The sequence below is a fragment of the Cydia fagiglandana genome, chromosome 24 (genome assembly GCF_963556715.1).
Source record: "Cydia fagiglandana chromosome 24, ilCydFagi1.1, whole genome shotgun sequence".
Taxonomy (NCBI): Eukaryota; Metazoa; Arthropoda; class Insecta; order Lepidoptera; family Tortricidae; genus Cydia; species Cydia fagiglandana.
In genome coordinates this window covers 3,995,945-4,012,498 of record NC_085955.1, presented here as the reverse complement: position 1 = coordinate 4,012,498, position 16,554 = coordinate 3,995,945, and the positions used below count along the sequence as shown (strand labels likewise).

The 16,554-nt window shown below is 42.2% G+C and overlaps 1 protein-coding gene across 1 annotated transcript; it reads left to right on the top strand.

Annotated features, from left to right (window-relative positions):
• The first annotated feature begins 135 nt into the window (after positions 1-135).
• LOC134676242 (syndetin) lies at positions 136-15,836 on the top strand. Its single transcript, XM_063534565.1, has 4 exons — positions 136-284; positions 1,892-1,972; positions 8,042-8,182; positions 10,596-15,836. Exons 2-4 carry the CDS (start codon positions 1,901-1,903, stop codon positions 13,047-13,049), a joined length of 2,667 nt encoding a protein of 888 aa, XP_063390635.1. The 5' UTR covers positions 136-284; positions 1,892-1,900; the 3' UTR covers positions 13,050-15,836.
• Positions 15,837-16,554: the final 718 nt, after the last annotated feature.

The window sequence follows — 16,554 nt, the reverse complement described above, 5'->3', positions numbered from 1 at the left end:
TTTATTGAACTTACGTGGCCAGAACCGAGTAATTGTCTACTCCCTAATAGATGGCGTTGTAATTAAAAGTTTCTCAGTAATTTCTACTCGCTAATAGATGGCGCTGTAAAATCCGGTTGGACATTGTATGGCTGTCTATTAAAGAACAGTTTGACGTAGACGAAAATACGCCCACACGAACTGTCAGTGTGACAGCTAGAATTGTCTTAAGTTTGGTTTGGTCGATGTGATTTATTTTACCACTCAGCACAAGTTTTGCATCATTTATGGCGTTAAATAATAAGGTAAACGAGTGCTTATTATATTATTTACTTGGTAACTTGTCAGGTAGTGTAGGATAAGTATATTCGGTGATTTGAGTTGTGTTACTTTCGCCCTTTGCAAGTTTGTATATGTTATGCAAATATTTATATGTTAGTGTTTCTTCCCCATGACGTTGGCCATTCAGTAGATTTCCCTATTGTTTTCAAAGATATTCTGAATATTTCCTTATAAAACACTCTAGCTATTTAATATTAGAAGTAAAAACATATGTATGATGTGGTTGATCAAACCATACTTGCTTATTTAAATTTATTTATTTATATAGCCCTTTATTCTGAACATGATTGTTGGTTTTTAGTAGTAATTTTTAGTTTTAAATGTTTATATGAAGTATCTTGGTTCAGTGTGCCTGTCGGCAAAGGCCTCCTCCAACTCCTTCCAGTATTTCCTCTCTCTTGCCACCCTTGTCCAGAGTGGTCCCACTGTGAGTATAATTTCGTCTTCCCATCGTGTTAATCGAGGGCCTTGCGATCTTGATCCATCTGTAGGGTGCCACATGAGAATTCTTTGGCTCCACTTCTCTGTCTTGCATCTTATAGTGGTCTTATTTAAATTACATAATTAATATAATTACTATGGTTATCCTTATTTCCAAACAGGTTAAGTTTTGGGTTTTCTTTTTCCTCATTGCTTAATTGTATCACTCATAAGTATGGGTGATAAACTTTTTTGTATCTGTAATGAATGTAATTGATGATGTATTGTAATGTGTAATTGAAATTGTATGATGTATTGTAATGTATGTATGTAATTGTAGGTTGTAAGCCTTTTCTGCCAATGTACAGATATAAAATACAACAATCTTTGTTTATGTACCTTAGGTTGATACCTAATCTAAACATCATGCCACTAGTTGATTCCATAGTCATGAAGAGTTAACAGTATTATTTGCTAAGAAACTTATCACCATATGTGTTTATGCTTACAATATAAAGAGCCAGTTGTGCTGATATTTCCATGCCACAGTGCTCATCCATTACCTTTATCATACAGTACCTATAGCTTGTGGTGGAATAAAGTACAAAAGATTTAAGTAATGATAGAGAAAGTTTTCTATTTCTAAAGCGTCAGGTGAAAGTTTTGGTCTTGGCTACTGGTTCTTTAATACCACTTGGAAAAACATTTCTTTCGCCAAAGAACACCAGATATTTGGAACCTATAGTTCGTTTTTTTAGCATTAGAAATAAGGTAAACAATCTTGATGTGTCTTTTAATTGAAAAACACATTTTAAAAATAAGTTACGGCAAATATGTAACAATTATGAATCTATTACGATCATTTATATTCTTCTGCTTTCATAAGTAATAGTTACTGATTTTTAAAAAGCGTTTTTCAATTAAAAGACATGTCAAGATCGCTTACCTTCTTTGAAGTTCTTTCTAATGCTAAAAAAACGAACTATATTACAATTAATAAAGTCAACGGAGGGATGTCCTGTTCATGCATTATTTCACACACCAATTCAGGAGTTTCCAAAGATCATTAGCGGTCGTGGACCAACAGTTATGACCTGGTTGATAACTGATGTGAAAGTTGAGAATACTCTTTAATTAAGTCTGGTTGCAGATGTGAAGCATGGAGCGCCACGGACCGCCTGGCGTCAACTCGCGCGCGCTCAGCGCCGCGCACTCCGCCGCCGACCTCGAGGTACTTAACTGCTAAGTATTAGCGCTTCTCCAGGCATGGCACATACACACTGTAACATGAGTAAACCGAATAGTTTTAACAGCGTATTCCTCATCATAATTAGAGACATAAATGTCCTATAAACTTTATTGAAATTCGCCTAGTTTCAGAGATAATATTAACTAAAAAAAAACAAGTTTTTATTGTTACATAGTGTAAAAGGCCTTTTTTATGGTGATGTTGCTGCTATAGGACGTAGTTTAAATTTAATATCCTTCCTTATTGATAGATGTCAAAAAGTGACAAGTAACACTTTGCAAAAAGTAGGTTTTACGAAAAAAAATGTAATAATCAATTATAAGTGACAAGTTTACCAATAACATTTATTTTTTATGTAAAAATACATTAAAAAAAAGAAACAAAAAAAAATTTTTTTTTGGCGAAATTGACCTAAACTTATATGTATTACATTGTTTCCTTCTTTTGACCTCAGAAATGCGTGGTTAAAATTATTCGGTTTCCTCATGTTACACCGTGTATGTATATACCATGTTATACCATAGACCAGCGGTCGGAAACAGGCGGCCCGCGAGCCTCCCTGGCTATTTTGTATGTAATATTGACAAACGAATATATCTGCTAAACTTTGCTAACTACTATGTGGCCCTTCACTGCTAAAAGGTTGCCAACCGCTGCCATAGACCATACACCACAGGAGAGTTTTAATTAAGTTTATTTAATAATAAAGGATAAAATGCTGAAATGTAACTAAGACTTATTTATTATTTAGTTTTACTATTTATTCATTTGACTTGTGGCCTACTCCACATAAGTATTCAAAGTACGTTGATAAAATAAATTCTTCAAACCTTCTTCGCGTGGACCCACAACGAAAGTTAACAACATGGCGGCGCGCGAGTCGGCAACCGTTGCTAAGCAACGATCGTCGCCCGCGCCGAAGCTAACGCGCAACCGCAAGCGGACGGCGTAGCACCCGTCCCGCTTCCACCGACGCAGCTCGTAGCTGTACCCGTCTCGCTCCCACCTGCGCAGCAGAACACCGCGCCCGCCTCACTCAGCGCCCCGCCAGCTGCGCACTCGACCGGCGCTTCTACGACCCAGACGAACAACGCCGAAGCTGAGTTTTCGCAACTTACGCAGGCAAGTTTATTCCGAATTGGAATTAAAGTACCAGCATTCTGGGCGGATAACCCTGCGGTGTGGTTTGCGCAACTAGAAGCTCAATTCGACCTGGCACGCATCACATCTGATTCTACAAAATTCTACCACGCCATGGCGCATCTAGAACGTGAAATCGCTGCAGAAGTAGAGGACGTTATTATCAACCCACCGAAGGAAAATAAATATCTTACGCTGAAAACTGAGTTGATACGTAGACTGTCCGTGTCACAACAACAGAAAGAGAAGCAGCTTCTAATGCATGAGGAGTTGGGTAGTAGAAAACCATCTCAATTTCTTCGCCACCTAATTCACCTTGCTGGCCCAACTAAATTACCAGAAAATTTCATACGCACCGTTTGGTCCAGCAGGCTCCCACTCCACTTACAAACTGTAGTAGCTCAACACCCAGATATTCCCCTGGCAAAGTTATCAGAATTAGCAGATCACATTCATGAGATTGCCTCGCCTAGCCCTCGCATCGCGGAAGTGTCACCCACAGCTGCACAATCGCAACCGCTCTTACCCGTCGCTACGCCTTCAATGCTGTCAGCGCACAACCCTTACACTACGCCGCACCCGACGTCGCCTCTAGAGACGATGTCCTTGCAGATCGCTGAACTCACCCGACAGATGGCAGCACTCACCAGTCACGTGTTTGAAGTTCGCTCTCGCTCTCAGACCAGGTCATCCCGTCGAAGCAATAGTCGTTCACGTTCCAAGTCCGGGGCGCGCCCGCAAGTGCACGACGGCGTATGTTGGTACCATCGTAGATTCGGTTCGGAGGCAACGAGGTGCACCCATCCCTGCGATTACAAGACGGAAAACTAGCGCGGCAGCCCGAAGTGGCCGAAAATGACTGCCCTACGCGACCCGGCCGCCTATTCGTAACAGACAAAAACAGTAAAGTACAATTTCTAATCGACACGGGAAGCGATCTTTGCGTTTACCCTCGATCAGATGTCAGAGGTCGTCGATCCAAAACCGACTTCCAGTTATACGCCGCAAACGGTTCTATCATCGCAACATACGGATATGCTCACCTGGAGCTGGACCTAGGCCTGCGACGTTGCTATCGCTGGCGATTCATTGTTGCGGACGTCACAAAAGCCATAATCGGAGTCGATTTTCTGTCCCACTACAATCTCCTCGTCGACTGCACTAATAAACGCCTCATAGACTGCCTAACGTCGCTGCAATCCCCAGCGCAACCTGTCCCATCATCAAATACGATAGCCTCAATCAAGACTATCATTGGAGAATCAACATACTACGATATTATACGCGACTTCCCTGACGTCACTCGCCCGGCCGGCACCCATCGTCAGTTGAACCACGGCACCGTACATCACATACGTACAACACCCGGTCCGCCAGTCGTCAGCCCACCTCGTCGCCTAGCGCCAGACAAGCTGAAGATAGCGAAAGCAGAATTTCAGTCGATGCTCGAAAGTGGAACAGCTCGACCTTCTGAAAGCCCATGGTCTTCACCCTTGCACCTCGCGCCGAAGAAAGATAACGGATGGCGTCCATGCGGTGACTATCGAATGCTCAACGCCCGCACCATACCTGATTGCTACCCCATCCGTCACATACATGACTTTACACAGAACATCACAGGCTGTAAAGTATTCTCCACCATCGACCTCGTAAAAGCCTACAACCAAATCCCAGTCAACGAAGACGACATCCCGAAAACTGCTATTACTACGCCATTCGGTATGTACGAGTTCCCCTTCATGACCTTCGGACTCCGAAACGCCGGTCAGACTTTCCAGAGGTTCGTCGACGAGATGACGCGAGGACTAGACTTCTGCTACACATACCTGGACGATTTCTTGGTGTACTCTACGTGCCATGAAGAGCATGAAGACCACCTTCGCCAGTTGTTCTCCAGACTCCAGCAATACGGTATGGTTATAAATACATCGAAGTGTGTCTTTGGGAAGTCGCAAGTTACTTTCCTCGGCTACAGTATTTCGGCAGACGGTATCAAACCTCTAGAAACAAAGGTTCAGGCTATTAAGGATTACCCTGTACCTAAGACGGTAAAGGAGCTTAGAAGATTTTTGGGCATGCTCAATTTTTACCGCCGTTTCATCCCACATGCAGCCAAACTCCAAGCACCGCTTAACGCTTTCTTGACTGGCTCCGTGAAAGGCTCACACCCCGTGGACATATCGGGTGATGCACTCAAAGCATTCGAGGGCTGCAAGCAAAGCGTATGCGATGCAGCACTCCTAGCACATCCAGACTGCAATGTTCAGCTCTCTTTGGTCACAGATGCGTCTGACACATCGATCGGCGCAGCCATACATCAATACAAAAACGGAGCATGGCAGCCTCTGGCATTCTTTTCGCGCAAATTAACTACAGCACAGCAAAAATATTCTCCTTACGATCGGGAACTTCTTGCCATCTACGAATCCGTACGCCACTTCAGACACATGCTGGAAGCAAGAGACTTTATCGTGTTTACCGACCATAAGCCCATCACTTTTGCTTTCACCACAAGACGCGACAAGTGCTCACCAAGGCAATACCGTTACCTAGATTACATCGCCCAGTTCACCACAGATATTCGCCATATCTCTGGCACAGATAATTCAGTCGCCGACGCGCTGTCACGCATAGCATCTGTCGCAGTAACCATAGACTACAAGGCACTCGCAGAAGATCAGGATTCAGATTCTGAACTGCAGCACCTCCTAACTAATGGTTCCTCCCTAAGACTGCAAAAAGTGAACACCGAAGGCGCAAGTATATACTGCGATCTCTCTCAAAGTGCACCAAGACCTTATGTGACACCACCGTTCCGCAAGCAAGCGTTTGACAGCATTCACAATTTAAGCCACCCAGGCGCCTCAACATCGGCCAAACTAATCGCTGACAGATATGTGTGGCCCGGCGTTCGTCGCGATTGCAAGATCTGGGCACAGAGTTGCCCAGACTGCCAGCGCAGCAAAATACATCGCCACACTTCAGCTCCACTTACTCCCATACAAACTCCTTCCGATCGCTTTTCCCACGTGCATATGGACCTCATTGGCCCCCTTCCCGTCTCTTCAGGCAACAGGTACTGCCTCACCGTCATCGACCGGTTCACAAGATGGCCTGAGGTGTACCCACTACCAGACATGACGGCAGAGACGTGTGCAAAAGCGTTTGTCTTCGGCTGGGTGGCACGTTTTGGCTGCCCAAACAAAATAACGACCGATCGTGGAAGACAGTTCGAGTCGCAACTATTCAAAAGCATCACAGGTTTCCTCGGCTCCAACCATTGCCCCACAACATCATACCACCCTGAGTGCAACGGCATGATCGAACGTCTGCATAGACAGCTAAAAACCGCAATCATGTGCCACAATAACCCACAATGGTCAGAGATCTTACCACTCGTACTCCTGGGAATAAGGAGTGCCTGGAAGGACGACCTCAAAACTTCGGCAGCAGAACTGGTTTACGGCGAACCCCTCAGATTACCAGGTGAATTTTTCAACCCATCCACCAACCTGGACATTGACGTGACTGACTTCGCCTCACGCCTTCGTAGACATATGGCCAACCTCAGCCCAGTTCCAGCGTCGTGGCACACAACAAAGACGTTTTACGTACCAAAAGATCTGCTCTCTTCAGAATATGTTTACCTGCGTCAGGGTCCCGTCCGAAGATCCCTAGAAGCTCCATACTCTGGCCCATATAAAGTCCTGGACAGATGCGAGAAAACTTTTAAAATAGATATACAGGGCAAAGAGTCAACAGTTACTATAGACAGATTAAAACCAGCTTACCTGCTTCGCAATTCCTGCAATCAGCCACAACTACAGCCAGATAGAGTCCCCGAAAAACAAACCAGAAGCGGCCGAGTAGTTCGATTTCCAGCTCATCTAGATCACTATCGCCCGTGAAACGGTCTCGGCGGGGGAGTATTTGTGGCCTACTCCACATAAGTATTCAAAGTACGTTGATAAAATAAATTCTTCAAACCTTCTTCGCGTGGACCCACAACGAAAGTTAACAACATGGCGGCGCGCGAGTCGGCAACCGTTGCTAAGCAACGATCGTCGCCCGCGCCGGTGCCGCGCGCACCGCGCCCCTCCGGCAGTGTTACCTATGTCACGATATAGATCACACGCGCATCATCACTGTGAATCTCGTCCGTATAGCTTTGTAAATACCGCGATACTAACCTATAGACTTATTCACTGACTATGTAAATGGTGTGTGCATGAACATAACAAGTTCTCCAGTGAACTGCGTGCTACTGTGTTTGTGCTAACCGCTTGTCTCTAAAATACTAACCCTAGTAATAATAACTCTAGCTGTATTTCAGACATTATAATATTGTTAACTAAGTGCGTGTGTTATTATTTGCGATCCACGTTATCCACGTAGGTTTAACACCCACAGACTCAATTTCATCAGCTTGTATACATATTGTATCCCACAAAAACAATCTGTACTTATCAGCTTCGTAAGACCCAGTGTGCAAATAAGGAAATTGATGTCAAATAAATATCAAGTGGCCAAAGGCGGTCTCGACGCCCTAGGTACCGCTGGAGAGACGAAGTGCAGAAAGACCTTAGCGAACTCGGCGCCGTCGACTGACAGAAACGGCTTTGGACAGAGTAGAGCATGGCGGTCTTTGGTGTCGGAGGCCAAGATCCACTTCGGGTCGTTGCGTCACAGCAGAGGGCCCCCCCACATCTGGCGTCTTTCGGGCGTCGGCGTCGGTCCAGCGCTATGGAAAATGACGTCGCTGCGCAGTTGCGTCGACGTTGCGTCGACGTCGGCCATAGAATTGTAGACGCCGACGCTCGAAAGACGCCAGATGTGGGGGGGCCCTAAGTAAGTAAGGTGAAAATTTGTTTTGCTATCAAACTGTGTACTATACATCGTCTTTCCCAACAGGTCCTGAGAGAGATAGAAAACGTCTACTTCTCTCCCCCGAGTGAGTTCGACGCGGCCCGACACGCGCTCGAGAGCGCGCCCGACCCGCCCACCTGCGACGCCATCGAGCAGATGTTCACCAAACTCAAGAGGCAACAGCAGGTACGAGTTACTGCTTGCTTGCTCTGTTCGCCTGGTACCACAGAAGAAATAATAGTACTACCGTACAGAAAGGACACTTTCTACAAACCCGAAGTTTGACAGCGATTCAGGGTCGAATCATGCTGTCCCTTTCTAATATATGGCACTATCCCTTTCGGCTATTTAGGGTTGTCAACATTCAAGTGATTATCTTATTTGTGGTCGTGCACGCACAAGGAAGGCACGCGGTGCCAACCCTAATAATTGCTCGGAGTAATGCTAATGCTGAGCCGAACGGAGCCGAGTTCGACCGAAGTCAGGAGTGTCTCCCCACTGCTACCTTTTTAGCGTTACCAGAGGCTAGTAAATATTAGGGAGTGGTCCCGGTAATGGTTTTGTACACAAATAGGTACAGTACCGGAACCGGGAATTACCGGGAGCATTCCCTAGTAAATATGTGTGTGTGAGTGTGTGTGTGACTGCCAACCTCGATACAAGATACAACTGTTAACTTTGTTACACATAGGTGGCCCTTTTACTACCTATTTTTACTTGACTATAGGTTACGTTCATGTCATGTGTACCAACGTAGCCAGGGGGGTGTCACTACGCAGTTTAGGTACATTTGGCCGGCGGGCCTCCCGGGCAAGGCAGGCGTATGGCAGTGGGCTGCCGCTCGGCCGCAGCAGCTCTCGCGTTGGACAGCGCGAACAAAAGTTTTTCAAACGTCTTGCTTGTTATATTTTACGTCTACCTATGCGTATGAAAACTGTCACCTATGTTAACCTTTTGGCCGCCGGACCTAGTCCGCAAAGACGCTCACTCACACGCCAGAGCAAATTTTAAGTAAACAACTAATAAAAAGTTTAGGGATTGCAAATAGTGATATCGATATTTACAATATTATGGTAAAAATCTTTTTAATTTAGCTTTGTTCTTATCCTGTTTTAATTTCATTCCAAATTGCCAAAATTAAACATATGTTTTACACCCGAAAATGTTTAAAATATAGGGATTTAACATAAAAAACAACCACTAAACAATGTCGATTCAAGACGTGATATCACCGCACTAGGCTGTACGAGAAGTCTTTTATACAAGACAACGGCGCCCATGGACTGCCCGCAATGCAGACCGACAAGGACTGTTTCCGCGCGGATCAAGTAATAATAGTCTCTAGGTCAACAGCGTAAGCGCTTGTCGGTACGTAAACTTTATTGGCGTAACGTTAAAGCTGCGCATCATGTGTCGATAAAGTCAATATACCGGAACTGTTTTAGTGAAAATTACACGTGGGTTGAATTTTTAATGAGTGAAGATATTATTCCGGAATTAGAATTTATCATTATAATTTCAGTTTGGTTTACATTAATCTATAGGTAAACTCTTATCAAAAAAACGTTCAACGACTTGTTACAAAAAAATTACACATTAACTTCAATGTTATAACAATAAAAGTAAAGTCTGATAAACAGGTATGTCTCTGTACCACACTTGTGCGAAGCGGTCGCTGCGGTGTATCCCTTCCCACTAAGCTATAAAATAACATCAATTATTTTTTTTATTTATCTCTTCTGCAATTAAATAGTCCACAATCTACAATGGCAAATTTACTTGTCTGGCTCTACTTTATAGAGCTAAAGAAGCTACCTGAACTTTAAATATAGTTATGCCTATCTGACTCTCGTTCTACGTATTCTAGTAAGTAGTTACCTACTATTCGTTGAAAAAAATTGGCGATTAACAAGTGTTCAAATACTTAGATAAAAACATATTTCTGACTTTATATTTCCTTTAAAAATTCCCATATCGAGTTAACATTCCCATCCCTAGCTGTCTTTTATACAAGACAACGGCGACGAGGAACATGAAAAATGTTGAAAATTGGAGCAATTTTTTTAAATGCCTTATTATAAAAGAAGGGATTTATATAGCGGCTTAAAAAGCAAATAAATGAAAAAACAAAGACCTTAAATATGAACACGAGTGTAAATGAAATTGCAATTGTTATTATTTTCACATTAACTCAGTGGTTGAATTTGTGTCTTGTATACAAGACGACGGCGCCAGCGTATCGTTCTATCGTTGTCTTCTATACCGGACAACGGCGGTCAAAGGGTTAATGATGATATTTATAATTTAGAGCCCCCCCACATCTGGCGTCTTTCGAGCGTCGGTGTCTACATTTCTATGGCCGACGTCAACGCAACGTCGACGCAGCGTCGACGCAACTGCGCAGCGACGTCATTTTCCATAGCGCTGGACCGACACCGACAGACGCCGACGCTCGAAAGACGCCAGATGTGGGGGGGCCTTTAGAATCGTAAAATTGGACTGTCCTAAGTTAGGACTCCTAACCTGTTCATTATCTCCACCCAAACCAATCCAAGTTTTTCTTTAGAGTGGTTAGTAAAGATTTCTATTTATTTCCCAGGTGGTATCCGGCAAAGCGTTGCACCTCATATCCCAACAACGCGACAACTGCGATCGCGAATTCGCAGAAATCCAGAACATTCGCGAACAGCTCGCCACCACGCTCCACACCTGTCAAACCGCCCGCAACCACCTGCGAACCGCGTCCAACCATCTAACCATATCCACCTTCGTTATCCTGGCTAACTTCAGGAAGCGGCAGATCATCAGGTCAGTCCTCAAGTCTTTAGAATTACTCAGGAGCTTGAGAAGCGTGGAGAAAGATGTTCAGGAGTTGCTGGTTAAAAAGGAGTATTGTGAGGCGATTGAGCTGATTTTGAAGAGTCGGAAGGCCGCTGCGAATCATAAAGAGTATACATGTATTGCGGATTTAGCTACAAGATTACAGGACACTTTAGACATGACTGAAGAGAAGCTGGACTCAGTTTTAGCTAGTATTTGTTATAACTTCGATGGGGAAACTTTTAGTAAGTTAAGGAAAGCGCATGCGTTACTTGGGAAAAGTCAAGCGGCTATGGAACAATTACATATGCATTATTCTTCAGCAGTCAATGAGACGTCTTTAAAATCGGTTAAAGATTGCATTGGGGAAGTATCTATCGAAGTAAAATTTCAAGAGATGTGTCAATCGGTACCTAAGGATAAAGCCGCCATTTGCTTTTTGAATCTATGCGAGAATTTGTTTCTAATCATGAGAAGCTACTATTTATTAGTGAAATGGCATTCGAAACATGAAGACGAGGACCTGCCAAGTTCAAGTGTGTTTGAAATAGAAAGGAATGTCAGTAGGGAGTATATAAAACAGAAACTGAAAGGTGGTTTAGTGAGAATCTGGCACGATGTGCAAGCGAAGGTGTCGACTTTTTTAAAGAGTGCCTATATAGAGGATTTTGCTTTTGAGAAGTTTATTCAGATACTAGGTATTTTGAGGCGTTTAATGCAAGTAGCTGAAGTTTTTTGCGGCGATAAATCCGATATTTTAGAGGATTTTATAAAGAGTCATAGTGTGACGTATATCAAGAATTACCACAGAGGTCGTATGGAGGAGCTGAAACTGTTCCTTGAGAATGAAGGATGGGAACAATGTCCTGTTAAATCAAGTTTCACGTTGCTAAATCTGCAAGAGTTTAAGAAGTTTAAAAAATACTTGAACCCAAGCTTTGACACGTCTATATCCAAGGTCAGTACATTATCTGACGGGACGTCGTCAGTACATTCACAAGATGACAGTGTGTATATAGCTAAATACTTCAATCAGAAGACTACGCATACTCCCTTTGAGATTTTCCGAAGCGATAATGTAACGAATGATGATATATTTGGTTTAGAACCTGAGAACGACGGCAGTGATACCTCCGATGACGAACCAGAGGAATTAAAGAGAGATTTCGTCGATGACGACGCTAAAAGTCCGTCGAAAGTGAAACATTCCGTCATAGTAACTAACACGACTTTATCAGTCTTAAGAAACTGCGGGCAGTACTTACAAATATGTAGGTATCTCCCGCAAATATCTTTAGAAGTCGTCATGCTTATGAACCAGCTTTTCGACTTCTATTTCTACACTGTACATTTATTCTTTACGTCCGATCTTGATGTAGCTTCATCTACTTTATATACATCAAAGTTAACAGCTACTTTAAAGAGAATATCCAACTCTATCGATACTTCTAATTCAGGAGACTCAAAGACCTTCCTCTGTCCAGAAATACCTCAGCATTTAGACTTATCATCTGAAGAGTATCTACACGGCTTAAGCGAGCGAATAGTAGCAGTAGAAAGCGTAATCTTCCTCGCAAAGCAATTTGAGTTCTTACAGCCGTATTTAGAGTCCATAGTCGCTCAGCATCAAAGACTGGTTTTAGAGCATTTTAGGGATAACACTCTGGCCAGTGCGGTGGATTTAAGAATGCCTGTGTATATGTGTTCTGCTTCCAAAGCCGTGGACGCTAGGACGACTTTGTTAGCAATGTCTCAAGTAAGATGGGATGTTAAGAATGTCGAAGTAGAAAACAGTCCTTACGTAGACGTGATAACCAGAAAAATTCAAGTGTTTGCATTAAGATTGGAAAACATATCGAAGAAGGTTACTCTTAACCTTGAAGTCATAAACTCAGTTTGGGGGATGGTGTCAAAATTCATCGTACATTTGCTGGTGGAAGGCTTTTCTAATGCCACGAAATGTTCAAACGGTGGCCGTGGGCTTATGCAGCTCGATTACAGGCAATTATTTGTTAAAATTGAGAAAAATTCCGGTCTTAAACCTGTTCCGTACCAAGAGTATGTCGATAGGTATGTCAAAGCGTACTATTTGCCTCGGAACGAGTTGGAAGTATTCATCAGAGAGAGATTGGAGTATTCGAACAAGCATTTGCTGGCTTTGGTAAGCTGCGCGTGCGAGAATAAGAGAGACAGACAAGAATTAACAGCCGTTATAGAGAGGAGAGATACTTAATAGTATCAAAGTGCTTTAAAATGATTTTTCCTTTCCCGAGATGTGTCACTTTTAACTTTCTGGCCGTCAAAGACGTCAAGAGACGCGCGCGGCATTCCAACAAGGCTTCCGATGACGCCACAGAATAAATAATAGTACTACCGTACAGAAAGGAAACTTCCTACAAAACCGAAGTTTGACAGCGGTTCAGGGTCGAATCATGCTGTCCCTTTCTAATATAAGGCACTATCCCGCTATTTAGGGTTGTCAAAAATCAAGTCAATATGTTATCTGTGGTCACGCAAAGGGACGTCAAGTTGTGTCGACCCTTATAATTGCTCGGAGCAATGCTGAGCCGAACGGAGCCGAGGGAGAAGGAGTTTCGTTCGTGGCGTTTTAAGGGTTAAATGACACAATAGCGGAAAGAAATAAAACGATACGGCTATGTTACTTAAATGGAATAATGATACTAGATTTATATTACAAAAAATATGTAAAGACGGCAGCAGATCTAGCTAAGCAAGTGAGGTGTCCACAAATATCTGAACACGATGATTAGAAATAAAGGAAAAGTGGAACTCACTGACTCTGGCGATACCGGCCCACCGCTCTACCGTCTGAGCTACCGAGGCGTACCCGTTGACAGCGAATATTTCCACCATCATCATCATCATATCAACCAGAGGACGTCCACTGCTGGACATAGGCCTCCAAAGAGTGTCACAATGACAGGTCTTGCGCCGCCCGCATCCAGCGGACTCCCGCGACCTTCACCAGGTCATCAGTCCACCTTGTGGGGGGTCTACCCACGCTGCGCCTTCCGGTCCACCATCTCCGTCATATAACAAATGTATTACGTATGTATGTATGTTTTCTCTTACGGTAGATGTCGCTAGGGGCGTCCCTAAGGCGCATATGAAGGGTATATTTATAAGCGTTGTGGTATCGTTTTAATACAAAATTAATTTGAACACTTTTTGTCGAGAGAATAAGAGCGTGTGTAGATCATTATGAACACTTCGCCCGCTTAGCTACTTATGCTCCTAACCTACCTACTAAAAGTACCTAATAAAATTGGGAACAGCTGGCTCATATTCATATAATGTGTTATGTAATGTACAAAGTAATAGCGAATTTAAAATATGCGGCCTAAATGTGTTTTTTATTTGCTGCATGTATATACTATCTATATTATGATTATATTATTTAATAGCAGTTGTGTTGTAATATATACCTATAGTGGGTTTTTTTTAGCATTAGAAATAAGGTAAACAATCTTGATGTGTCTTTTAATTGAAAAACACATCTTAAAAATAAGTTACTGCAAATATGTAACAAATATGAATCTAATACGATCATTTATATTCTTCTGCTTTCATAAGTAGTAGTTATTGATTTTTATAAAGCGTTTTTCCATTAAAAGACATGTCAAGATCGCTTACCTTCTTCCAAGTTCTTTCTAATGCTAAAACGAACGAACGAACTATAGGTAAAATTAATATTTTGTTTAAGCTTGTCATGACAGAATAGGGAATATCACGCAGAACTCTGCGTAGGGGGCGCCACTAGCACAAACTGTAAAGAAACCACCTTGATGCATCCATGTCAATTGTCAAGTTATGTATATTCGTAACAAATAATCTGTGAAAACTTTAATAACAAAACTTTAAATTATTAAATATTTAAAATTTAATAGTTCTGTGAAAACTTGTCAAAAAACCGGCCAAGTACGAGCCGGGTCGCGTTTCTAGGGTTCCGTACATAAATCCGACTCACGCTTGACTGACTGCACATTACTAATAGGTTTTCCTGTCATCTATAGGTACAGAACTATTTTGTGTATTTTTTTCAAAATTTTAGACCTAGTAGTTTCGGAGATAAAGGGGGAATGGTAATTTTTTGGCTATTTTCTTAAATAACTTCAAACCTATGTATTTTAAAATTATAAAAAAAACGTGGCCATCTTTGGTGGTCACTAATTTTAACAGATGTGTACCAAATTTCAACTTAATTGATCCAGTAGTTTCCGAGAAAATGGGCTGTGACAGAAGGACAGACGCACGAGTGATCCTATAAGGGTTCCGTTTTTTCCTTTTGAGGTACGGAACCCTAAAAACGTTTGAAGGCATACCATATATAATTACCTTATGGTTTTCGGTATGTGATAGTGGCGCTAGTGCTGCCTCCGGCGGCAGAACATTGCAGTGTTCCCTATTGATATAATTATAACCTCTAGCCGCCCAGAGGCCTATAAAAAGCTCTCCTGTTCCACTCTAATTTGAACTTTGTGTTGACAAAATAAAATTTCATTTTGCTTGGCAAGGTTTGACGTATGGACGACTAGAGGATAAAGCATGACGGTAAAATTGTTCACATGATTTCAATTATCTATGTTCTCATTAGGTATAAAATGAGAGAAGTATGAAATTATCTAATACACCATATAAAACAAAGTCACCCGCCGCGTTTGTTTGTATGTTCGCGATAAACTCAAAAACTACTGGACGGATTTTCATGCGGTTTTCACCTATCGATAGTGTAGAAGGTGTATGTATAATCTGTTAACCCGTGCGAAGCGGCGGGTCGTATTTATTATAACTAAAATGATGACATTATAGAGTAATATTTCTTATACTATGTTTTGTATATTAATTAATGTTAATTTAAGAAAAACGTCAAAGACAGACATAATCACGCAATCTCAAAAAAAAAAGACATTAATTATAGGGATATATTTATATTGTTTTATTTGTATGCTGTAACTGTATTTTTGAAAGCTTGATAGTAAATAAATATTTGTTGGTCACATTTGATTGTTTGATTTGATACCCATACCATACCCATCTCGGTCTATCCCTTATTTATTTATTTATTTAACCTTTACCGCACAAAAGAAAAACCTTACATTACAAAAGGCGGACTTACTCTACCAGTCAACCTTTAGGCAAAGCAGAGAAATTATGGGCGGTGCTACTTTAACAACAAATATGGGTACGTCATATAGGAAATAACAAACCATACATACATACATGTAAATATACATACTTATATTACATATATAATATTATATAGGTACATAAATAAAGACAAAACATATAGAGCTTGTACATACACTATGAATCTTTCATTCTGCTAGCAAAGAGAGCACGTAAAGATTTTACATATAATGTAAGTTACATTTCATAGAGGCCCTCTACGTGTTGACACCATCGTTCTGTGTGCTGAAAAAAACCGGACATATGCGAATCGGACTCGCCCACCGATGGTTCCGTACTTTTTATTATTTGTTGTTATAGCGTTCACAGAAATGCAATGCTGTGAAAATTTCAACTGTCTAGCTATCACTGTTCATGAGATACAGCCTGGTGGCAGACACACGGACAGTGGATTCTTAGTAATAGGATCCAGTTTTTAACCTTTGGGCACGGAACCCTAAAATACATCTAAAGTTTGCTTAAATTTGACGACCGGTCTGGCCTAGTGGGTAGTGACCCTGCCTGCGAAGCCGATGGTCCTGGGTTCGAAT